At 45.5% G+C, this 25,213-nt stretch overlaps 1 protein-coding gene across 3 annotated transcripts in view; it reads right to left on the reverse strand.

Annotated features, from left to right (window-relative positions):
- RARB (retinoic acid receptor beta) overlaps positions 1 to 25,213 on the reverse strand; it is a 399,229-nt gene that overhangs the window by 202,622 nt on the left and 171,394 nt on the right. For all 3 annotated transcript variants that reach the window (XM_029589452.1, XM_029589450.1, XM_029589449.1), the window contains exon 3: positions 14,235 to 14,376. In XM_029589452.1, the coding sequence (XP_029445312.1) occupies positions 14,235 to 14,376 (142 nt within the window). The remainder of the gene's footprint in view (positions 1 to 14,234; positions 14,377 to 25,213) is intronic.

A 25,213-nucleotide genomic window follows, 5' to 3' on the forward strand; every position in this document is an offset into this window, starting at 1 on the left:
AGCTTTAAAAATGCACAACTGCATGCATTTTTGCCCCCTGCGACCTAACCCTACGTCTGATCCCAGCTACTTTTCCCGCTGGTAGAAGTAGGTGCATTGTTGATCCCTGCACCTACTTTTACCTGCATAGAATGGGCAAGTTTCAGACAGGCAATTCACCTGGGTAAACAGCTTTTGAAAATTGCTGTTTATGACAAGGCAGATGCCAAAGATAACTGTGGGGCCAGGGAATGTCTACCACAAGGGTCATGCATTTTTTCCATAGGGACTATAAACTGGAGACGAGTTAAGGTAGATAGCTAGAAAGGAAAGTGGGTGGGAGAGAGGGAGATTAAAGGGTTTGAGTAAAGGTTGATTGTCAATATGCTAAGGAGATTGTTTCTAGGTGGTTAAAGGGTTTGGATTAATGGAATTGTGGGAAAGGAATTCTAGGGAGGTGGGAGGGGGAACTGGTGTGAGGAGAGAAAAGGTGGTTAAACCCTTTAGTTTTTAGTTTAGTTTTCCCCCTGTGGAGGTTTGCTGCACATATTTTGCATGAATCATTATTTTCTACTGTGAAAAGATAGAGGTTGTTAAGTAAAAAAAAGGTGTTTTTAGTTACTTTAACTGACAGTCTTGAGTTGAGTGGCCCTTCGAAAAAGGGGTCGGAGATGCGGTTGGTTAAATTAGCTCATCAGACAGAAGTACTGGTCATTAATGCTTTTTCATTGCCATTTTTTGGAGCTTTTAGAATTGGTAAGTTGCAGATTCTAAACGGGATGTGAAGGGACCATTCTATTCACATAACATGCTGCTTTATTGTGGCAGCATGTTATGTGAATAGTATTCCGGTTAAGGAAGTTCAGAAATCTAAGTCAGATCAGAGAGGGAAGGGTGAAAAATTAATTTTGAGGAAGATTGAAGTGTCCAATGACAAATATTTGGCATTATTTGAAGGTGAGACCATTGTATGGTGCTTATTTATTTGCAGAATTCTGATGGTACACCTTTATATCTTTATCTCCTGGTACCTTTACCAGTTTGCATCGATGTCTTATAGAGTTAGAATTGTAGTCAGTCAGTTTCAGTAGTCATTCCTTTTGCAAAGGGCTGGCAATGTGTACAGCGTATTTAGAATTCTCAGTTCCAGCTATTAAGCACATTGGGCAAAAGCGCTTGGGTGCTTATATTCATTAGGAGTTGTCCTCTACTTTACATAATTTAGTATTTCTTTTGGAGATGCACAGCGAGCCAGATAGTCCATGTGGCTAATTAGTCACTCCTATGTGTATTGAGCTGAGTGGAGTTCAGCACATCAGCTGCTTGGTATTCACCTGGGCATAGCATCAGAAGGAATGTGGCTGCATTGGGTGGGTAATTGTGGCTAATGGTCTGAAGTACTTTACTGAGGGAGAGACCGCACGTAAACCCTCAGGAGGCAAGCGGCACTATAAAGCCGTTTTTGTCCCAAAAAGATGAAGTTGGGTGCACAACTGGGCACGCATGAACGTATCAATGGCCCGCAGCGAAAAAAGTCATGAAAGAATCTCGTGGTCTATCACACGGCAAAAGAAAAAAGCCTGGAAGCATGGCCTAGCCAAATGGCTCCTCAACCCCCTGTGCCTGCACTACCTCCTCACCTCACTGAACCCCCCAGAGATGTGAGCGGGACAGGTGATCACCAAGGTAATAGACCCTTTCTCTTGCTTTTCTCTAGGTATATATCTACATACCTATATACAGCTGTATATATATTTTATGTAGCAAAAATCTTTTACCCGAGTTCAGCCTTCCCTGGCTGAGAGCAGAAACGGGTCCTGGCTATAGGGAGAGTGGGCTACAGCCTTCTTTGCCAAGCCTCTCTCAGAAGCAGGTCCCGGCTATGGGGGAAAGAGCTAAAGGCTTCACTGTCGAGCCTCTCTCGGCTTTCAACTGCTATTGGAATTTCTGGTCCACGGCAGTCAAGGCTAACAGACTGAGGGCACTCTACTGAGGGAGGGACCAAACAGCAGTGCTCTTGTCTTTCTATTACCTCCTTTCTATTTTTTCTTCTGTTTTCTCTTTTCTTTTTTTTTTTACTCACAGGCACTCCCTCGAAAGGAAATGCATGTCCACCATCTACTGGAGATGGAGAATACTGATAGGCAGGATGTCTGGGTGGGACTATATGGCTGTGAAGTCAGCTTTTGCTCCTTCTCTTTCTGCTGGCAGATGTGCATAACCCACTCATTGGGTCTGACCCACCTGAACACTAAGGAAGGTTATTTTTATTGATTTATATGTTGTAGCTTTTGGGGTAGCACAGGGTAGATATATTTCCCTGAGCCAAGAATATATATTCTGGTAGTGCTTTTTTGCTCACCCATTTGAAATCTGCTTGGCTGGCGGTTGAGAACGAGAGTGACAAGTATTGCTGAGGAACCGATGGTGGATTATCTGATACCAGCTTCTCAGCTAGTGGTATGGAAGGGTGGGCACATGGGCCTTCAGCAGTATAGCTGGGTCTTAATTAGCTGGATGAGCTGCTTAGCTAGTAACATGGCAAGTGGCTTGGCTGGTGATATTGGCTGGGTTTTGACAGGGACTTGGATTGGGTAATTTTGTTGTAACCTGTTGTGTGACTAATAAAGCTGTGGTCCATAATTATTCCAGTGATGGTGTCTCTTGCATATTTTATGGGCAAAGAACTGGAGGACCTGGAGCATGGGCATACTTTGGTTACACTTGTTACTATCTATAACAAGAACAAAAGTTATTTGACAAGGTTGCTGGACTAGGTGCCTCAGTGATAACATGAAATCAATTTCACTTCTATTTCTACTTAAAATATATACCCTGCTCTTCTCACAAAAACTCAGAGTGGCTTATGAGCATAGCAATAATCACATGCAACAGGTCCCGACTCTATCTTATACAGAGCAGAATACTAGCAATCTTACTCACTGTGTTTCTAACTTCAATGTATTTCTGTACTTTTTGGTAAAAACATTTAAAAAAAAAAAAAAGTGGCTTCCCTCTGTCTACTTTAAAGCAGTTCATGTATTGCAAATATCCATGTGATGCTTCCATGAGGTTCTGATGAGAGCAGCACAGAGGCCGTCCTGATCCACCAGTACAAAATAATGCAGAGTAGCTAAGCAAGAGATTTTTTGAAAAAATGAAGCCCTGCTATTGCCGTCAGAATTGAAAACCAGAACAAAATGGGGACTGCCATTTATTTTGCCAACTAACCGGGTCATTTTTCAAAATGCGGTGGGCCGTTATCGTGTGTGTTAGGACCTTAACGCCCTAACACACGCGATAACGGCCCGCATCGCGATGATAAAATTTAAATGAGGGAAAGGGGAAGGGGTTGGGCGGGGTTTAAACAATTTTGGGCCCGGTTGCGCTGCGGGCAATAATGTTTAACACATCGTCGCCGGCAGTAGCGCCAGAAATAACTACACCTTTTGCAGTTGCGCTAGGGGGCGATAGTGTGCACCAGGCCGCATTGCGACATTGCATTTTCGCCCTCAGCGCACAATATTGCTCCCTTGCCCCTTTTCTTGCCGCGGCTCATCATTCCGCTGCATTTATAGGGGAATGATAAATCCTACGGTAAGAGTTACTCACAGGTATAGCAAGCATTTTAAAAGTATATTTTTAAGAACCCGAACTTCGCTGGACAAATCATTTTGAATAAATGGACTTCTAAGTAATCAAAATGATTTTTGGCTCCTACTGCTTCTTTGCTGAGGAAAAGAAATCCCTAAAACTAAAGAACTCTTTTTTTTTCCAGTAAAAAGACAATTTCCATATCCAATGCATATTTTATTCATTGCACTATTATCCCTTGTCAGAGATATTTGAACATGCAAGAGTGGATTTTCAAAGGGTTTTTGGGGGTTAAAACCCCCCCCCCCCCAGCATGCACGAGACGCACATATGCTATTTTATAATCTTTGAGACTATGTGTGTATTTTAGGTATCGTGCATATATTATACCAGGGCAGAAGGAGGAGGGGGCTGGGACATTCCAGGGTAGGGTTCAGAACTGCACGTGGTAGTTGCTATTTTGTAAAAGATCTACACATATACATTAGGTTTTATAGTGGATAACACATTGAAATCGTCGGTGCAGTGTACTGCGGCAGTCAAAAAAGCAAACAGAATGTTGGGAATTATTAAGAAGGGAATGATGAATAAAACGGAAAATGTCATAATGCCTCTGTATCGCTCCATGGTGAGACCACACCTTGAATACTGTGTACGATTTTGGTCGCCGCATCTCAAAAAAGATATAATTGCGATGGAGAAGGTACAGAGAAGGGCTACCAAAATGATAAAGGGAATGGAACAACTCCCCTATGAGGAAAGGCTGAAGAGGTTAGGGCTGTTCAGCTTGGAGAAGAGACGGCTGAGGGGGGGGATATGATAGAGGTGTTTAAAATCATGAGAGGTCTAGAACGGGTAAATGAAAATCGATTATTTACTCTTTCGGTTAATAGAAGGACTAGGGGGCATTCCATGAAGTTAGCAAGTAGCACATTTAAGACTAATCGGAGAAAATTCTTTTTCACTCAATGCACAATTAAGCTCTGGAATTTGTTGCCAGAGGATGTGGTTAGTGCAGTTAGTGTAGCTGGGTTCAAAAAAAGTTTGGATAAGTTCTTGGAGGAGAAGTCCATTAGCTGCTATTAATCAAGTTGACTTACAAAATAGCCACTGCTATAGCAACAGTAACATGGAATAGACTTAGTTTTTGGGTACTTGCCAGGTTCTTATGGCCTGGATTGGCCACTGTTGGAAACAGGATGCTGGGCTTGATAGTCCCTTAGTCTGACCAGGTATGGCATGTTCTTATGTTCATACACCTTTACACCTAATTGACTTGCGCAAGTGAAAATCGGACTTGCCTGTTCACTGCCATTTTTGGCTGGGAGGACTGAGGGACCTGGTGGGGGTTCAGGGTGAAATGCTAGAGGGTCTAGGTGAACTGGAGAAGTACTGGGTGAACCGGTGAGTCCATGTACTCACACAAGTATTTTCAAAATGATACACGCGCATACTTTATAAAATACCTGCCTCCGCATATAATTCTATTTAGTTACATAGGGCCTGATATTTAAATGCATTCAGCACTATTTAGCCAGATAAGCAGGACTTAAGTGGCTAAAAAGTGGCCACTGGATATGCTCCTATGTTCAGCAGCCATCGCTTAGCCGTACAAGTTCTTTACATGCACAAAAAGTGGGCATATTGGACAGATCGAGGATGGAGTGAGTTAGCCGTATAATTTATATGAGCTAACTACCGATATTTGGAGTTAGCTGAATAAGTATACATGCAAGTTTAGATGCACCATTGAGCAGGTATAAACTTAGCTGGGTAGACTTATTCGGCAGGGACGGTAACTTTCAAACAGGCGCGCGTGCACACATTTGTGCACATACGTTTATTTATTTTTATTTATTTAGATTTATATTCCACTTTTCACACTTTTTTCAGCACTTCAACCTAGCTTGATGGACTCTCTACCTGGGTAACATCAAGCTAGGTTGAGAGAACATTGCACAAATCTCATCTTTGGGTGAGTTTCCTCACTCCGAAGGTCATCAAATCTTCACAAGAGAGCACTGTTCTGTTCGTACGTCTCACTTTGAATGTCAAAGTGGCTCCTAACCCCTACACTAATACCTAAACCTCACCTCGAGTTACTAGGTGGGCCTCCCATAGAGATATAAATACCTATCTAGGGTGAGGGCATTATGGCTAGTCTCTCCCTCCCTCCCTCCACTGTGGTTATAGAAGGGCCCTATCAGCTAGACTGGCTCTGCAGGAGCTTAAAACTACTAAACATAGTCCCCAGCACCCCCCTGGTTCAATAGCTTTCACTCCCCACATGGCATCCATAGCAGAAGTAAAGTTACATAGCAGGGCACCTCTGTGCATGCTGGGTTGCATAATCATTTATGCACACATCTCAAATTCAGGCCCTGAAACACCCATGCCCCACCCCTTTTTAAAAGCTGCAGGAAATAGGCGCATACTGTATCTCAGCAGTTTTTAAAATCCGCTCAAAGCACACGAACCCAACTTCTTTGCACATCCCCTAATTAATGCACGTGTTGGACTTTTAAAATTCACCTCTAAGCACGTAAATATACATGTATATTCAGCGGCTTTGCCATGCAGCTGAATATAATTCATAACTTAGCTGGATAAGTTCTAACTGGCTAAGTTACTTACTCAGCCAGCTTTGAATATCTACCCCATAGTGTCATAATTATTTCATGTATAAGATATATGCATATATGTTTGTACAAGGGGTAGAGAAAGCATGTATTTCTTTGCATTGAAAATATACACTTGTTCTGAAGCATACGCGATATTTTAAAAACTGTTCAGCTCCTGTCACACAGCTTATAAAATACTACCATTAACCTCCACACACTCACTTATGCATGCAAATGTTGTACTGTAAATAGGTTTGAAAGTCAGGCTCCCTACGCACTTCTTAATACTAGTGCTACATTTGGCTGGCCGGAGGGCAGGCTCATGACCAGCCGCTCTCTCCGACTCATCCCAGCACTTTCAGTGCCCTCTTGATGCAGAAGAAAAGCTGCTGTAATCCAGGGCCCAGCTCTTGATGTGGCTCTGATGCCACCTGCATGCCACCCATGTTCCTGTGCTCCTTGGGGTCTCTTTAGGCGCGCACGTGCAGCACACATCAGCACTTAAAAGGACAATGTCAGAAAAAGCCCCATGGTGCCCAGTGATGACATCAGCAGGCCCTGACTACTTAAATGCAGCCCAAACTGCCTTCGCCGCCTATGCAATGGGTCTCCTGCCTTCTGTGTTCCTGTGTTCCTGCATTCTTGTGTTCTCTCGTCCAGCTCATCTTACCCAGCCTGTCCCATCCAGCCTTGCCTTGCCTAGCCTGTTATGCCCAGCCTGTCTCATCCACCCCTGCCCTGCTAGTCTTGTGCAGTGTTTCATTGTCCATCTTTGTCTGTCATTGGCTTGATCTCTTGGTACTGACCACAGCCTTGGACCAGACTACGTTTGACTGCTGCCTGGACCTGATCATTGCCTTGGAACTGATTACGCCTGCTTGCCATCCGACCCATCTCCTGGCATGTTCACGATGTCTCCAGTCTGCTGCCTGTCTTGACCCCAGCATGTCCTTGGACTCTAGTTCTCTCATTGCCACTAAGTCCTGCCAGCTGCCAGAACTCAAGGGCTCAACATGCGGGCAAGGCAGCTGGTATAGGAAAAACTCCAGTCTGTCCCGCTTCAAAGTGCGTTCATCCGCTATTGGCGTAGACCTCATAGGTTCGCCTACAAGGCTGTGCCAACTATGCCACAGCACTAAGGTCTCACTTCTACGCTAATCATCACAACTGGCATCAAAATACCTTGATTATCCAGTTAACAAACTGTAGGCCCGATGTCAACCAGTTTAGTCTCCAAGACAAAAATACCACATGAACAAGATTCTGTATTCTTGGTTGTTTGAATGTGGGCATGGAAGGAGGAAGGCAAATTGGTAATTCTTTTTTTCTTTGTGGCTTTCTTGAAGGACACTATATATGCTATGGCAGTGGTTCTCCCACAGGTGTGTTGGGACACACTAGTGTGTCGCGACATCCTGGGAGTTGTGTCACAGAGCCAGCAGAGGACTGCTCTTTCCTCATCAGTCTGGGCAGGAGTTGGCTGACTTCTCTTTTATTGGATATGGCAGGAAGCTGCTCTTGCTTTCTTCTTCTCTTCCTGGTCAGTGAGAGGTTGTTCCCTCCTCCTTCACTCTGATCAGAGCGCGATAACACCAACTCCTGTTCATACGGGCACGGCAGAAAACCAACTTTATCCTCCTCTGCCTGGCCCGGCAGTGAGGCTGCTGATACTGTCTTTTCCCCATGGAGCCTGGATGTGAAAGCAGGAGCATAAGGGAGAAAGGTGCGTGCTCTTGCTGCTGCTGCCTCCTCATCTTCTTTTCCTCAATGCTTCTTGCCCTCATCTGCTGCTGATAAAGAGGGAGGGAGACTCTGGAATGGACTGAAATCTTTTCTGCTGGCTGAGAGCCAGGAGGAGGGGGGAAATGTACTGGGCAGGAAGGTGTGGGAAGACAGGAGTTAGAGTCTGCTGGACAGGAAGGCATGGGGAAATAGGGAGTCAGGAGTCTGCTGGATAGGAATGGGTGGGGGAAAGGAGGTTGGGGTTGCTGTGTAGAGAGAGGTAGAGGAGGGAGGGGTTGGGGGCTTCTGGGCAGGGATGAGAGATGGAAGTGGAGAGAGATGGAGGTGTGGGGATTCTGGGTTGGGGGTAGGAAGGGGTAGGAAAGAGGTGGTCAGAGGTATTCTGGGTACGGAAGGGGAGAGGGAAGGACAGGAAGAGTTAAGCAGGGGAGAGAGGGAGCATGGGGAAGAGGATGTGGAGTGGGGGCGTTGGAAATGTTGGACAGGGATATGAGCATGTGAAGGGATGATTGAGTAGTTGGGAGAAGTGAGAGGTGATGGAGGCATGGAGGGGAGTGACTGAGTATATCAGTTTTGAGAATATGCATTTCTTCTCTCTTCGAAGTTTGCTTAGTGTAGGTGTTAGGATCCCCGCTGCGGCAGCCAGCAGCCGGGTTCCCTTACCTCTGCCAGGAGGCTACCAGGCCCAGCTCTTACCCATCGCAGCGGCTGACGCCAACTGCCGCTGTTACGGCCTGCTGTCTTGGCTCGGCACACCGCCATCCCAGCCTCTGTGCCCGCCTCCCTTGGCATGTGCGCGCCGTCACTCCCAATTTAAAGGGCCCGCGGCCCGTGAAGATGACATCAGGTAGGGTGGGTATATATATACCCGGCCCTGCCTCCAGCACTTTGCATCAGCAATGGGTCCTGCTCTGCTTCAGAGTACGAGTTCTGCGTTGTCTCCTGATCCTGTGTTCCAGTCTTGATTCCTGATCCTGTGCTCCTGCCTTGCTCCTTGTCTCCTGTTCCGTGCCCTCCTGCTCCTCTCCCCTCCGGACTGATTTCCTGGTTTTGAACCTGCCTGATAACCCAACTCTGCCTGACCTCCGCCTGCCTGACCTCTGCCTGGTAACCTGACTCTGTCTGACCTGCCCTGACCTGCAGCCTGATTCTCCGTCTTCGCTTGTTGGCTGCCTGTCCTGACCTCTGGCCTGTTCCTGGTTCCGTCTGTCTGCCGCCTGTCTCGACTTCTGCCTGCCCGATGCCGCTTCAGCCTCCTCCTCTGGCTCCATGGTTTGACAGACCCCTGCCTAAGTCCTGCCAGCCCCGGCACCCAAGGGTTCAACCTGCAGGGAACGAGGGCTGGTAAAGGTGAAGCTCCAGTTGGATCTTCTCCGCCTGCACCGCTTCCCGATGATGAGGACCAACAGGGGCCCTCTCCTAGTGGTAGCTTCAACCTCGTCTCGGCTCAAGGGTCCAGCTCCTTAATAGTAGGGAGAAATATATTTTTGTTTCTAGTCTCCAGTTTTGCTTCCAAATTTGTAATTTGTAGTCTTTTACTCTATATTTGGTGAAGGCAGGTCTGTCTGTGTTCTGTGTGTATGTGACTGAGAAGAGGTACTTTACTAGAGGTTTGTATCAGTCTTATTTGTTGTATTTTCTCAATATGATATTGCACTGGTGGGAACTGCTGCCTTTTCATGGGTAGGGCTATTGCTGTTTCATTTCTTGGAGTTAGTGCTGCTGAGGTATGGCAGGTTTGAAAGACATGCACAGAGTGGGGTTTGTTTGTATTATTTTACAATGCATTTGGTAGTAGAGGGAGTTTGTGATGCTGTTATTAAGATGACACCAGAATCAGAATACCTTTTTTTATATTGTGAGTTGTACAGGGAAATGTCTTGGTTCTGCTCTGCATCCATTGTTAAGAAGCCCCATGATGGCTATATGTTCTGTGTGTCACGCATGTGAGCATCATCTCTCAGGTGTGTCCTGATAGAAAAAAGGTTGAGAACCACTGTGCTATGAAATACTTTTCAAGGAACAGATCCTCATTAATTTTTCCCTGGCTCTGCTTGGTTCACTTGCTGCACTCCCCCTAGCTGTGTTTTAACTGTTTTCCCCATTCCACGTTTTCAGCTTTCACACCATAACAAGGCACGAGAAGATTTCCAGCAGGCAATGCCATAGGGAAAGGGAGCCGAAATAAGAAAAAGGTCACTTGTTTCTCACTTTATACAGAAAATCTTCCATGACGCATGTCATCAATTTTGTTTTCTTTTTCTCCCCATGAATCCCATGAAATGTGTTGCAAACTGGATCTATGGTTCCTTTTTGTATAGAAAGGCTATGTGACATAATGCTTTGTTTACAGCAGCCTTTGAAACATTTACATTATATCAGAAGCTGTCCCAATCTGCTTGATTCGGTGTACGTTAAGATGAAGCAGGCAGGCAGGCAGATTAACAGCAGGTGAATAACAAGTTCCACATTATTTCAATATTCTGTTTTGATCCTGATTTGTGATTTCCATAAATACACTGCTCAAACAAACTGTATCCTGCAATAAAAACCTTTTCTGCTATTTTGGGCTCTGAAACCCCTCCTTTTGTACTTCTCAATACACTTTTGCAAACAAGAGCAAAACTATTTTCAGGTGCTTGAACTGCATGCGCACTTTTAAGCAGCATGCTGCAAATGAGGCACTTGTTTTACAGTGTCTTTGCAGAGAGAGCTACAATTCATGCAGCAAAAACACTAACCAGGGCAAAGTCCTCTTTGATGTTCAGAGAATTAACATAGAAATATGACAGCAGAAAAAGACCACACGGCTTATCTGGTCTGCCCATCCACACCAAGTGCTCAATTCTACAATTGCTACCACCCTCAGAGATCCCCTGTGCCTGTCCTGTGCTTTCGTGAATTCAACTACCCCAGTCTCCCCCACCTTCACTGGGAGACTATTTTATGCACTCACCACACTTTCTGTAAAGAAATATTTCCTTAGATTACTCCTGAGTCTATCCCCTTTCTCCTTCATCCCATGACCCCTCCTCATTCCAGAGACTCTTTCCGTTGAAATTGATACCTTGGAGGTATTTAAATATCTCTATCATATCTCCCCTATCCCAACTTTCCTCTTTAAGTCTGTTCCCATACCCTTTACAACAAAGACCACTGACCATTATAGTAGTCTCCCTGTGGACTGCCTTCATCTGGTTATTATCCTTCTGAAGGTGCAGTCTCCACAACTGTACACAGTGTTCCTAATGAGGTCTCACCAGGGACTTTATACAGGGGAAATATCACCTCTTGCTTTCTGCTGACCGTTCCTCTCCCTATGCATCCAAGCATCTTTCTGGCTCTTGCTGGTGCTTTATCCACCTGTTTGGCCAGCTTGACATCATCAGATATGATCACGCCCAGATCCTGCTCTTGTTTCATGCATGGAAATATTTCATCCCCTGTACTGGGTCCACTCCCTTGGGTTTTTGCAGCCCAAATGCAACGGCCCAAGGACACCCCTGTCGCTCTGAGCCATGAAAGTAAATCTTTCCCCGCACCAACAAAGGATCCCAGCCCTGGGGGAAAGGAAAAATGTTAGAGGTATCCAGGAGTGGTTCCAAGCCCAAAGAGACAGTAAAATCTTTTATGGCCCCCATCGGAGTGCTGTTAAGCTCCTCGGGGTTGAGGTTACACCAAGACCAGGCAGCTTGCCTTCAGTTCAGTGTGTGCCACCTTTTAACCAGAAGGATGTTTCATGAAATGTGGCGAAAAGCCACAGGGATCTCGGAGTGGCTCTTGTGAACCCTATGTCCCAAAGCTCACCCACGGACATCTGAAAACGGTGTCTACGCAAAGGTGCCTGCGGAGCAGCACGGAAATCGTTTCACCTGTAAATAAAAGCCAGAGCAATTTTGGAACCACAGCGATTCAAATTATCTGCCGTCATTTCACATTCTGCCTACAGAAATTAAGCGCTGACACAGGGAGGACTTGGTCACCCTTAACTTTCAATATCTTTCGCCTGCCGTCTTATACACCCAACTGTAAAAACTGTTAAGAACGCTCTCCTTGAAAACTAATTACATACATTTTATGGCAATGCTCCAGCACATTTGCAAAAACGTGCACATTAAATAATGTAATTTGTATTTTACATTATAAAAAGCAGCTGTCTGATCTTTCTTGCGTATTAAGATGAGATAAGACGGTGAAAGGAAAAGGAGCAGGTTATTTGCAACAGCTGTTGAAAATGTTCAGTCCCACCCCTAGAAAGCTCAGGTCAGAAAATGAAAACCTCCTACAGGTGCCATCATGGAGGAGAGTGGGTAAAGTGAAAAAAATCGTAAGAGAATGTTTTCAGTGATGGGGACAGAACCTTGGAACTCAGCACCTAAAGAGGGTCGGCAGGAGGAAGACTTTCTGTTTAGGAAAAAGTGAAAACTTGGCTTTTAAGGCAATGAGGAGTTTTCAGATTGGAGGCATGAAAGGCAGTAGAACGGCGAAATCTATAGGTAGAGATAGGTCCGTTTTTTCCCAGGGGAAAGGAGCGAAGGGGTTTTAACTGATGTCTAGAGGGGTGGATTGGGTATAGGAAGTTTTAATGTAGTTTTATGTTATATTTATTGTAAACCACCTTGATCTGCTTTGTAAGTTTGGTATGTGCGGTATATAAATATTAAATGAAATGAAATATTACGTTCTCTTTTTTTTTTTTTCTTCCTGGGTGGGGGAAAGGGGATCTCAGGGATCAGGAATGAGAGGAGGGAAATGGGGGATAAGCACAGGGAGGGGAATGGAGGAGGAGGAGGGTGAAGGATGAGCAATAAAGAGAAGAGAGAGAGGGAGTATCTAGATTGAGTGGAAATGAGGACCTGCCTGATCCGGCTTCCTTTCTGTGGCCTAGGGCCATAAGTAGCCGAGATCATGCCCAGCATAGAAACATGCATCCCCTTTCACAAATGGTTCTGATCCTCCCTCATCCCAATCCACAGTGCTCTCTCTCTCCCTTCCTTCCCCCATCTGCAGTTCTCTCTCTTCCTACCCTATCCCTGGTCTTCTCTCTCACACCCTCCTCTGGCGCCAGTCACCTCTCTCGGTCCTTCTGCATCCTCTATCTCTTACCCTCCTTGGTGCTGACTTCTCTTTCAGTCCTCCTGATATCCTCTCTCGCACAACCCCTCGCCAGTCCCTTCTCTCGGTCCCTTCCCCTTCCCCACCGGCTGGCAGCAGCTCGTGCCTTCTCCTTCTCCTCTGCCCCCTCAGGGCCAGACCTGCGGTTTCAAACTCAAGGGAAACCATAGAGAGATCTATGATGTTCTGCACGTTTCAAACCGCAAGTCTGGCCCTGGGCAATGGAGGAGGATGACAAAGCCTGAGGCACTAACTCTCTTACAAATGGCAGCTGGTGGAGCGAGGGGAAGAAATGGTGACTGGCCTGGGAAGAGCAGGGAGGAGGAGGAGGAGAATTACAGGACTAGGGTCAGAGTCTTCTCTGCTTGCTTGCCCATTCTCTGACCTGGCTCCCGCCTCGTGTGGTTGGACCCTGTGAGGTTTGCCATGTCTCACACTTCCATCGCCCTTGAGGTGACATTGCAGGCACCAAGGGCTATATCTATGACATTTCATCTTTTGATCTGAAAAATGATTAAAGCCCTCCTCCCCCACCCTTCTCATTTCTAAAGGAATTCTAATATTGAACAAGGGTTTTAATCTTTCTGACAAAAAGTTGAATTTAATAGCCATAGCCTTTATACAGAATTGCACTTTGATCTAATTTACCACCAAGTTATATGTCAGACATACAAACCCCGTATAAATCATTGCCAGCCACTGGCAACTAATTGCCTTTTCTGCTAACAATTTGTTTTCAGCCTGTCTGCCAATACAATCGCGGTGCTTAGCTGTAAAGTTCAATGAAATGCACATCATAATTTGCATCTTTTATATTTACATCTTTCATTCTGGGTGATGAGCTGGCAAATGAAATCATTTCTCTTCCCCCCCCCCCCCCCTCCCATACCCAGGTCCGGGAGCTCAGTTCTGTACGGTGTTGGATAAGTCTATGAACTCGATCTCATCTTTCTGCAAATCAAAAGACTTCAAGATGCCAGGTCTTTCAGAAAAATAGTGAAGGAATCCAATAACTTCTTTCTGGGGTGTGCCACTTATGGTTCTCGAAGCAGAAAGCAAGAAACCAGGTAACACTGAGATTAAATGGAGCCCTGTGAAAGTCCCCTGCCTCGCAGGAACTGCATTTATCGGGCTCAGTATTTTCATAGATAAGAAAAAAATGTTTCTGCAAATTCCACTTACATTCTTTGGACATCCCCACTTCAAAGCATCTCTGCAGTCGACAGTACTGGCAACGATTCCTAGTAACTTTATTAATAACACAGTTCTTATCTCTGTGGCAAGTGTAAATCATGTTCTTCTGAATACTCCTACGGAAAAACCCCTGCAATCAAACAGAGAAAAGAAAATGAAATTTAATTCTAGTATCCTATCTGAAAATCAGATTGAATCTTATCACATCACCAGTCGTAACCTTACATTAATGAAATGACTGCTTCATAAAATGTTGGATCATGTGGACCTTACAGCTTGTATGAAATGTTAAAGCAAAGTATCTATTTTCCTACAGTAAACAGTGCACTGCTTAATACAAATTATAGAGGAGTTTCCTATTCAAATAAAGAAAACTGATACTGAAGCTACATAATCAACACTAGGTTAAGTTTTACCAATCCGGCTCAAATAATAAAGGTCAAGTTGAGTTTCTATTCCTTATATTTAGAAACTCTTCAGATAATCCACCCATCAAATATTTACAGTGAATAAAAGCTCGGTATGCACCCATCTGTAAAACCTTTTTTGTATGAATTGAAACTTTATTTGCACCTAAGCTGAGAAACAACAAAGCCAGAAATCTCTCCCAAGGTTAAGGAATACATTTCACAGGGATGCTGGCATCAAGATATCAACAAGTCATTGATCATTTTCGGTTTCTGAACAGAAGCTTGCGGCCCCAGACTACCACGTACTCTGGGCCTGATGCCCTGGGAAAACACAGTTTTCTGTGACGGGACGGGAGGTGTGGAAATTCCTGTCTCTGGCCCCCCATTCATGGCAAGCTAATAAAGGTAGCAACTTTTCATCACACCACCGTTGTTCTTTCTGCTGTGGAAAGCGAGAGTGGTTTAATTTTAGTCTGAAATTACAACGTCAATTTGGATTTGAAGTCCAATAAACTGGTGATTGTTAAGGGCAAAACAAAGTTTGCTTAAGAAATGAGCACTACACTAATTTTGTGTAAAACTTTAAACAATAGCAACTAAAAATTTCACAACTAGCCCAAGGACTCGTCTTCTCTTGTTTCCCTGTCCATCATGCACCCTGCACTAACCCATCTGTAGACCACAAACATCATGTCTTCAAACCCCTCCCCCTCCCCCATGTCCCGTCTTCCTACTGTCTCCAGCTTTAGGACCAAGCATCTCCTAAGAAGTGCTCTAACCCATGCGGAGCTTCTCTCGTGATGACAGGACGACACCACTGTGGCCTGCCCTGATGCATCAATCGGGCACCAAGGATTTGTGAAATGGCGCTGGGAAGTCCATGGCAAAGCTGTAGAGCTGAGGAGGAGCACTTTATGATGTTCGCAACCCTACCCAGGGTCGCTAAAGAGTTTTCTGGAGAGCTTCTGCTCTGCAAGGTTCGGTAAAAGGTTCCTGCAGAGCTCTGGCATTCTGCAAGTATTCCTTCCTGTTAAGGTGGGTTGGAAGGGGGATTACATAAGGGGGTCACCTATGGTTGAGTGACAGGAGGGTGTTGCTAGGGTTTGGCAACAGGAGGCGGTTCATTCTCTCAAAGGGATGGCTTTTGAGGAAGGAGATAAAAGGTGCTCCCACAGGCCCTGCTGTTCAGATCTGATCTGAGCTGAGAGGAGAAAAATGATGGTAACAGTCCCAGCCTACTAGCCAAGAGAGACGGGTGGTGTGGCGGCAGACTTTGCTGCTCAAGATCACTGAGAGCCAGCCAGAGGGAACACAGCCCTACATTTCAGGGGTGTTTGTCCTTGCTGGGGAAGCAAGGTGAAGACCTTAAGAGGATTTCTTTTTTTTCTGTTTGAAAAGGGGTTGAAGCCTTTCTTTTGTGTTTTCCTTTCTCAAAGAAGATTTCTACTGTGAGATTATGAACTGGCTTTGCTGTTCACTACTTGGACTGGATCTGGAGATTACTATTCTGGTCCTGATATTTGAAGATTCTTTTTAGAATCTGGACAATAAATTATCTTCTTTTTTGGACCCAACATTCAGTGTGGATATTGAATTCTTCTTTGTAAGTCTCCCCTTGGGCCTGCCAGAAGATTTTCGGTCCCCACACCTGGCGATCCCTGGAGGACTTTTATTGATCCCAGAGCTGCAGCGGTGTCCCTCACCACCTGTGCAGCATCTGACGATGACCCCAAGAAAGGGGAGGGGGTTATATAATATCATATTATTAAGCAGTTACTCTTCCTCTACCAGTATTTTCCTAATACCTTAATTTTTCATACAGATGATATACTGCCCTACTACTAATCCAGAGGTGGCCAACTCCAGCCCTCAAGAGCCACAAACAAGTCTGGTTTTCAGGATATGCACAATGAATATGCATGAGCTAGATTTGCATATAATGTAGAAAGGGCATGCAACTCTAGCTCATGCATATTCACTGTGGAAAGCCTAGCCTGTTTGTGGCTCTTGAGGATCGGAATTGGCTACCCCTGTACTGACCTCCTCATACTTATGGCTCTATTTGCAGATTTTCAGATATACATACATATATCTAAATCAAAATCCTGAAGCAATTGGTTTAGCTGCACATTTATTGTGATATTTGGGACATTGATTCCTTGATAAGCACCTACATTTTACATTCAAGCAGGTCAAAGTTACTGCTAAATTCTGTTTGCAGAAACAGGAGACTATCTGATAATTTCTATTTCTATCTTATGTTTATATTCTGCCTTTTTCCTCAAAACATGACCCAAATCAGTTTACATTGTAAAAGCAATGGAATACATCAAAACAGCATAATAAAACTAATTCAATAATAAATTAAGAGTCCATATAACATGACAGGAAACAAATACATTACACAATGATTTGAGCTAGATAATTTGGCAGTTTTTTTACAAGATGACCTGACAAGGGAATCTAAGTGGGTGCTCACGGCCTGTTTACTTACTAATCCCACCCCTCACATATCTGGAACCTCCCTGGAGGGAGGTACCATCCGGGATTCTTATTATTTATTTGACTTGTTTGACAGCCATTCAATTCAGAAACTATCATAGCAATTATCAATAAAAAGACAACACTAATCCTGTGAAGCCACAACAAGGTCTGCAGTGAATAGCAATGCCCCGTTGTAACAATATCAGGATCCCGAACTGCTGACGCTAAACAGCAAGACATCGGGTCCCATGACTGGAACTCAAAACATCATTGCTAGGGGACCGGGACTGGACCACTGGGCTGGTCTCTACCTGGCCATGACAATTTTAACACAGGCTAGAGCACCAACCTTAGCCTGAGAATGCAATCCCCTCAGCTTCCCCCCTCCATTTTCTAGAACCACAGCTCGAGCACCCCGCCACGATTGCAGCGAAATGTACTCCCAATGACTGTCAAACATGAAAGGCACGTATGTACAAAATTAAGTTAAATCACAGCACAGTCATACTCAACTAACAATTATTCGAACTAAGCATAAAGTTCAAAATTGGACAAATTCAATAAGAGAAAAGAAAGGGGTGGTTGAGAAGAGAAGACGGGATGCGATGGCGGAGGCAAAAAGAATGGACGGTTCCTTCCTCTTTTAAATCTTGTGCCCGTCCCTACCTAACTGGTCGATTTTAAAAGCCCTATGTGTGCTGAAGCCTGGAGATGCACGCCTGAGTCGGCGTGTGCCGCATGGATTTTACAACCATGCACATCTCCCGGCACATGCACAGAAATAATCTTTGCCAAAAGGGGCGTGGTCTGGGTGGGACATGGGCTGGCCGGGGCTGAGGCACGATTTCGGCATGTACCTAGTTACATGCAGAAGCGTGCACCGGGGTCCCCTACCGAGTAACTTCTGCTATGGATGACGTGCTTGTCATAAAATTTAAAAAAAAATGTTACTTAGCGAGATTTAGGGGGTCTGGCCTAACAGGGTAAAACGTAGGCGAAGTAACATGGGGGGTTAGGAAGGCCGATTGGTTAACTGGGCGAACTGGGAACGAAATGGGAAAATGGGTTCCAGTGTCGGCGCACGTGTCTAGTAGAATCCCCCCCACTCATGCGAGCAAGGCGGCATTTGCGTGCACATGCACGCGTCAACATGAAATCGTGCACTCATGTACGCACAAATAAAAGATTTTAAAACACCCGCGCGTCTCTCTTAAAACACATGTGCACCCGCGCGCGCGGCTCTTATAAATTCCACAACAGTGCGCACAGCCAGTCAATCCCTTGGGATTCCCTGGCTGGCTGTGGGTGCAAAGGGGCACAGGAGCCGGATGGCCTGCCAGGATACACTGTCCAGCCATGCGAATGGGCTCCATATGGCCAGAAAAAAGAAGGCATCAGTGGGAAGGGGGTCAGCACCTTCCTCTCTCACTTGGCCAGCCCGCTCTATGGCTGGAGGCACAGATGAGCCGAGAACAACAGGGAACGGGCCTCTCCACCCCCTCTGCAGCTCCAGTGAGACAAGAGGCTTGGGGAAAGGGTTAGAGGGTCCCATGTTACAACTGTCACCCATGCATAGGGTCCGCATGATGCCAGTTCTTATACAGACCTACCCCATCCCTTACTCTCAAAACTCTTTTCTTTCTGTCTCAGACCAGCCTGGACCAGTTTGCACAGCTCAGGTTCAGAAAAACTGGATCTAAAATACATCCATATATAAAGGTATGGAGTGGAGAAGTAGCCTAAAGCAGTGATTCCTAACCTTTTCAAGTCCAAGGCACAAACATTTTGTGTAGTACCCCAATCTCCATGGAGCAGGCAATGCAGACATGGAGATGATTCGTATGGCTAGAAGAAGAGCCAGGGAAGCACTGAAAGACCTGCCAGTCTCTCTCTGACATTTTAAAATAAAGAGGGGGAGGGGCCAAGACACCCATGACCCTACCACCAAGGACCAGTGCTCTCCGCATACAAGTGCAAGAGAAAGGAGAAGTCCGTGTGCTGCACGAAGCTGGCTCAGTTACCTTGGCTGCCGCGTATGGCTGCCTGAGCTCCTCCACTGCTGCTGCTGCTCCCAGCACTCAGAATGAGTCGCATCTAGTACTCAGTGCATGCTTTGCCTGTCTCTTTCAGCCTAGGGATAAGTCAGAGGCTAGAAGGTCTCAAAGAAGGACGCTCGGAAGATATGTGTGCCGAACAAAGTGGGGCTATGCATCCTCTGCAATGTACTTATTAATTTCCATACTCCACAGCTGTAGCTAGAAAGGGGAGGCATATGTGACTATACATGTTTAAGAACCATTGCTGGTGTTTCTTGTTGCTGTGAGGTGCTGACAGCAGAGCCCAGGTTCTGGTCTGGATCTGAGCATCAGGCAGTAGTGACTTTTCCGTGGCACACATGATCAGGTCTGAAGGAACATCAGTGTGCCATGGCACACTGGTCTAAAGTTAGAGCAATGTTTCCTAACCAGTGTGCCTTCAGACCTGGTCAGGGGAGCCACGGAAAAGTCACCACTGCCTGATGTTCAGGTCCAGGCCAACACCTGGACTCTGCTCTCAGCAGCTCGCAGCGACAAGACATTAACAGTGCCTCTTAAACATGTTTACAGCTCCTTTCTGAGAACATGTGTAATCACGCATGCCATTTCTTCCTAGCTCCAGCATGAATCCTGGAGGGTAGGAAAAAGCAGCATGCAGAGCATGGATAACTGGGGCTCTGCTTTGTGCAGCACAAATAGCGCCTCCTCATCTTCCCCCTCCTGAGTCCTTCCAGCCTCTCTTATCTCCAGGCTGAATGAGACAGGGAGAGCATGCTCAGAGCACTGGATGTGACTCACTCTGAGTGCTGGGAGTTGCAGCACTGGAGGAGCTCTGGCAACCACATGCAGGAGCCAAGGTAATTAACTGAGCTGACTGCCCACACCATACCGATGTGACCCGACCATCCTGTCAGGCTCCCAGTAAGGCCTGGGAAAGACAGTTAGTGAAAGGAATACTTAGGGGAGGATCCATTCTCGTGCAGCCCCTCCCCTTGAGGGTGCTGGGACGGACGTCCCACTGAGAGGTTTTATAGCAGAGCTCCGCCAAGGGCTCAGCGGGCAGTCCAAGTCTGCAGTTCAGGAGGAAGGTTGTAGGCTTTTTCCTCAGTTGTATTTTTGGCCTCTCTGGGGGCCAGGGCTCCATCCTGTGGGATCCTTCAGGATGGCTCGAGGGATCCAGTTCTGTATTCTTCTTCCAAGGTGCAGAGCGGTTGTCCTGGGAATATTTTGGCTTTTGGACTTTTATGTTGTAGGAGCCTTCCTGGACACCTGGACCTTTCCTGGATTCAGGGAACGGGGAACACTGTGTTTGGGACACCTAGGGATAGGGAAGACCTGCTCTTGAGGCGGTGATCCCATTGCAAGGGGCAACTCCAGTGATATTTCCTGATTTTTGAGGAACCATAAGAACATAAGAAAATGCCATACTGGGAGGAAGTGGTTTCTGCCCCTCTTCCTACCCATCCACGGACCTGTGAAGTTGTAATTCCATCCAGGATCCCTCTCCATAGGGATCCCCATCGAGTTAAAAGAAAAAAGCTCTACTAACTGTAAGAACCTATTTACAATTTGGAGGACCCCTATCCGGAGTCTTCATGACCCTGGAGAGAGCGAGGATTTGCTCTCTGTGCAGAGACAGGATTTTTTGGCCTTCTTGGAAGGGGGTTTTCCCAACTATCTAGGGGTTGCCCTGCCCACTGGGACCACCATTTTTCTCATCCAGGAGGGTGGATGGTTCCCTCACCTACTCAAACGATGCCTGCACAGATTGAGGACCAAGGATTTGTTAAAGGAGCCAAGATAACATATTTATTGTGCTATTATTCAATCGGTGTTTACAGTAAAGACTTTTAAGTGTGGACACTAATCCAGTGGCTCCAGCGTGTTTATTTGGGCCCTCAGCACGCAGTGAGAAGAGATTCCCCTCTCCCACAGATACCTAGAAGGATGCCAGCCACCCCAGTACTAGGATTCAGAAGGAACCCTTTGCCCCCAAATCAAAGGATCCACACCCTGGGGAAAGGGGCACTGAAAAAAGCAAGTCAGGGTTCCTTCCCCAAAGAACTGACAAATGAGTTTATGGCCCCACCGTGCAGGACACCCACACCGGGGTGGGGTTACACCGACTTCTCCCCTCTCCTGTACTTATATAGAGAGGGAATTGGTCCGTTGTGACGAGTCCGTGCGTGTCCCTACCTCCTCTCCCTTTCAAGTTTGGAAGAGAGACTGGCGGGGATCTCAGTGCTTTCCTGGCTCTTCTTTTGACCATGTGATGCCCCTCCTTGTCTGCATGGCCTGCACTGTGGAGGCTGGTGTGCCACACATATCTGTGTGCCTTGCACTTGAAAAGGTTGGGAAACACTGCATTAGAGAGATAAATAATGGAAGGAAACATTCCTTCCCTAGCAGGATAGCTAATAAAAGCTGTGGTTGAGGGAAGTAACATCGAGCCCCTTGTCCAGACTGTCAAATAAATATTTTAAAATATAATTAATCAATTCCCTGGTAGCTAAAATATCTCATTATTGGCTCCATTAGGTGAATGTTTTTTTTTCAAATTGTGGTTGTACGCATGATTTATAGAAGATTTTCTGGAGCCAAATAGGTCTGTCACTACTCTATTTATTTATTCTCATATTTATAAACTGCCTTTCCAAAGATGGAATGGCTGGCTTTTTTTCTTTTTAGCATGTACCTTTTAGAGACCTTGGATCCAGATACAGAACTGGTCCCCCAATTGATAGTGTCTAGTTCCAGGTATAGTTCTAGTAGATCCTGTACTTACAGTTCTATTGGTTCTGGAATCCAAGACGTCTGTGACCTGAAAAAAAATTACCGGGATGACTAGGAAAAAAAAAATTCTTGTGTGCTCTATTGAGCTCCCGAGCAGAGATAAGGAAGAAGACATCAATAGGAGAGCGCAAAGGTCTGCTTATCTGCTAATGAATGCATGCCTATGGTCCACAAGTCCTTGAGTTTTCCGAAGAATCTGAGAATGTTTGTGTTGGACAGAGATTCCATGAGATTCATCCCTGGAGCGCCCCCATGTAACAAAAATGAACTGGAAGGTCCTCCTGCCTCGTTTCCCATTCTCTGCTTACCCGATCCACCAGCAGGTTTAGTCCTGCTGTGGCGATCACTGTGAACAAAGTGCAGGGATTCTTTCCTGCCCAAAACAAAAAACCCTGACCACTTCTGTCATCGTGCTGGGTCTGGATGCGAACACCCACTCCTGACTATGTAGGAGCGTTCCTTTTAAAAGAACCTTCCTTTCGGCCCACCAGAAAAGGGAAACTCCTGCTCTCCTTGGGCAGAAGTATCAACCGGCTCAAGGCTGTCCCGGTGCCATTTCTACCACTTTAACAGCCTGTTGGGAGGTTCCTCGTAAGAAATTTGGCCCAAATTACCGTTTCCGTCACTGCTGCTGAAAAGTGCAAGACGTTGATCTGCTGTGACCACGTTCCTGGAAGAGAATGCGATTAACCTGTTGTAATGATAGAAATATTTGTCTGCTGAAAGAGTGACAGCCCTTTGCTGAATCAGGAATCTGGCTACCATATGACAGAAGTCCAAGATCTGATTCAAACTGGACTTTCCCCAGCTGATGGCCCAGTCGTGCATCCTTTTCTGCTACAGCCTCTTGCAACAAGGATGCTCAGATTAAAAAAAAATGCCTAGGAAGAGAAACAGAGACATTCCCTGCTTCCTGAGAGTCAATGTTAGAGTTTCTATAATATTGGTAAAGGCCAGACTGCTAAGGCTGACCAGAAGGGCAGACCTGTGCACTGACAGTGTGTACCATCTATCATGAAACAGAGGCTCAACACTATAGGAATGCGCAGGGAGAAAAGGAAATCAGCTGGCCAAATCCCAGGAACATTACAAAATTGCTTTTAACCTCTTTTCCAGAATTGGACAAAAAAAATCTCTGATTTCTTTGTCACTATGAAATCTTTGGAATAAAATCCCAAGATCCTCTTCTGCCACTGGGGACTTTGACTATTGCCACCTGTGTCAAATATAATCATTGGACCCTGCCCAGTAGACTCGCTTTTTCACAAGATCATATGAGGAGTGGGACTGGAAAAGTCCTAGTTTTGCATTACAGCATAATTCTATGCTGCATCCTCCCCTCAGAGCACTCAGATGGGCCAAACTGAGAATCTCCCACCCCCGTCCCTTACACTAACTTGGCAGTGGGTCAGGAATGTAGTTTGAACAGAGTCTTCCTGAAACAAATGGAAAACTGGGTATAACCCAGGTTATCTCTGTTGGAAGACATGAGCTCTGAACCTTGTGTACAAGGGTGAGTGACCCTACTAACATGAGCCACAGAATTCAGTTTTCACAACAAACGAATCTATGTTACCTTAACAACTGAGGCCACCTCAGTAAACCTTTGGCTTTTGGGTTTACAGTCAAACAAAAGGTGAATGCTCTTTTTAGCATTAAAAATTCAGAGCTACAATGGTTTGCAGCAGACAAAGATATGCTGTATATGAGACTTTGGCCATTTGCTGCAGAGGTCTCTACAAAATAGATGATTTCATTATAGCTAATCAGATTTATGACTATTTAGGAAATCTCAGTCTACCTGTACTGAATGAAATGGGAAGAAATTGTCTTAATATTCCCTTCACAGAACTGGAAATGCAGCCCTTTATGCTGAATATGAAAAAAAAGACGGCTCCTCAGGTTTCGAGTGAACATCCTTAGAACTCCATGACAAATTAGCCTCTCCACTGACCGCCATTCCACAGATTGTTTTTTATGAAATTGAAGAATTCAGTAATATCCCCCCAATCTGGGCAAATGTCAAGGATTACTGTCATTCCTAAGAAATACTGCTCAATAAGCAGAGCGCTGAGTGGGATCTAAATCTCACCGCTGAATGAGGACATCAGAATCCTGGCAATATTATTGGTTCATCATTTGGAAATTGTCTGGCCAACCTAATGCATCCAAACCACAGCTTCTTAATATAAAAACAAACTGCTGAACATATGCACCGGTTCTCAAGACTCTCACAGGATTGCCCTTTCCAGGGTCAGGGCCATAACTCCAGGATGTGGATGAATGTCGGGGGCAAGCAGGGCATATCATTGCTATCAGGAAAGCAAATATTTATTTTGTTTGTTTGTTAGATTAATAATGCACCTTTCCATACAAATACATAAAGTCGAACCTAATCCGAATTAATAAATATATAAAGCATTCAACAAACGGTGCCGGGTGGGTGGCTCATGTGGTAAATGCTTGATCCCGCGTGAGATCCTGCAGAAGCAGCAGTCACAGACCTCCCTCCCTTCCATTTAAAGGTGACACCTTGTGGCCAAATTCAGGGCCAATGATTTCAGGGGCCTGGCAGAGGTCCTTGCATGGCCCCTGGCTCAGGACCCTCACTGCAATGGCTGGACTAAAGGTAAGATGGGAGAGGATATTAAACCGAGGAAAGAACCCCCGAGTACTTGCAAATAAAGGCTCCTAGCACCCCGTCTCAGATTCAGCTGAAAGTACAAAGCAGCAGGAGGAAACTGTCAGGGTCAGGAAAAATAGTTCACAGCAAGGCAAGGACCTAAACTACAATCTATCTAAGCACCTTGAGGCCAATATTCAAAGGCATTTGGCCAAATAACTCACCGCTTATCTGGATAAATGGCAAGGTTTCAATATTGCTGGTCCTTATTCGCTAACTTTTAGCTGGATAAATTATCATTTGATTAAAAATCAGCCAAATACGTAATGGGTGTTCTGGGAGGGGGGGATGAGTTAGCCAGGAAATGTATTCACTTAACTCCAATATTAAAAGTTAGTTGAATACGTTTTTTTTGGCTAACTCTGGCTGTGCCCTCCAGCAGGTCTGAAGTTATCCGGGAAACCGTTTCCGAATAACTTTAGTCTTAACTGGCTACATTCAAAAGAATGAGGCTGATTAAGTGTGAATGGCCTAAATAATAAAAAAAAAAAAAGCAGTGCGCAGGCCTAGCAGCACGAATCCTTGCCCCCGCTCGGTCATTAAAAAGTAGCCCGCTGGGCC

This window comes from Rhinatrema bivittatum, chromosome 2, assembly GCF_901001135.1.
Source record: "Rhinatrema bivittatum chromosome 2, aRhiBiv1.1, whole genome shotgun sequence".
Lineage (NCBI taxonomy): Eukaryota > Metazoa > Chordata > Amphibia > Gymnophiona > Rhinatrematidae > Rhinatrema > Rhinatrema bivittatum.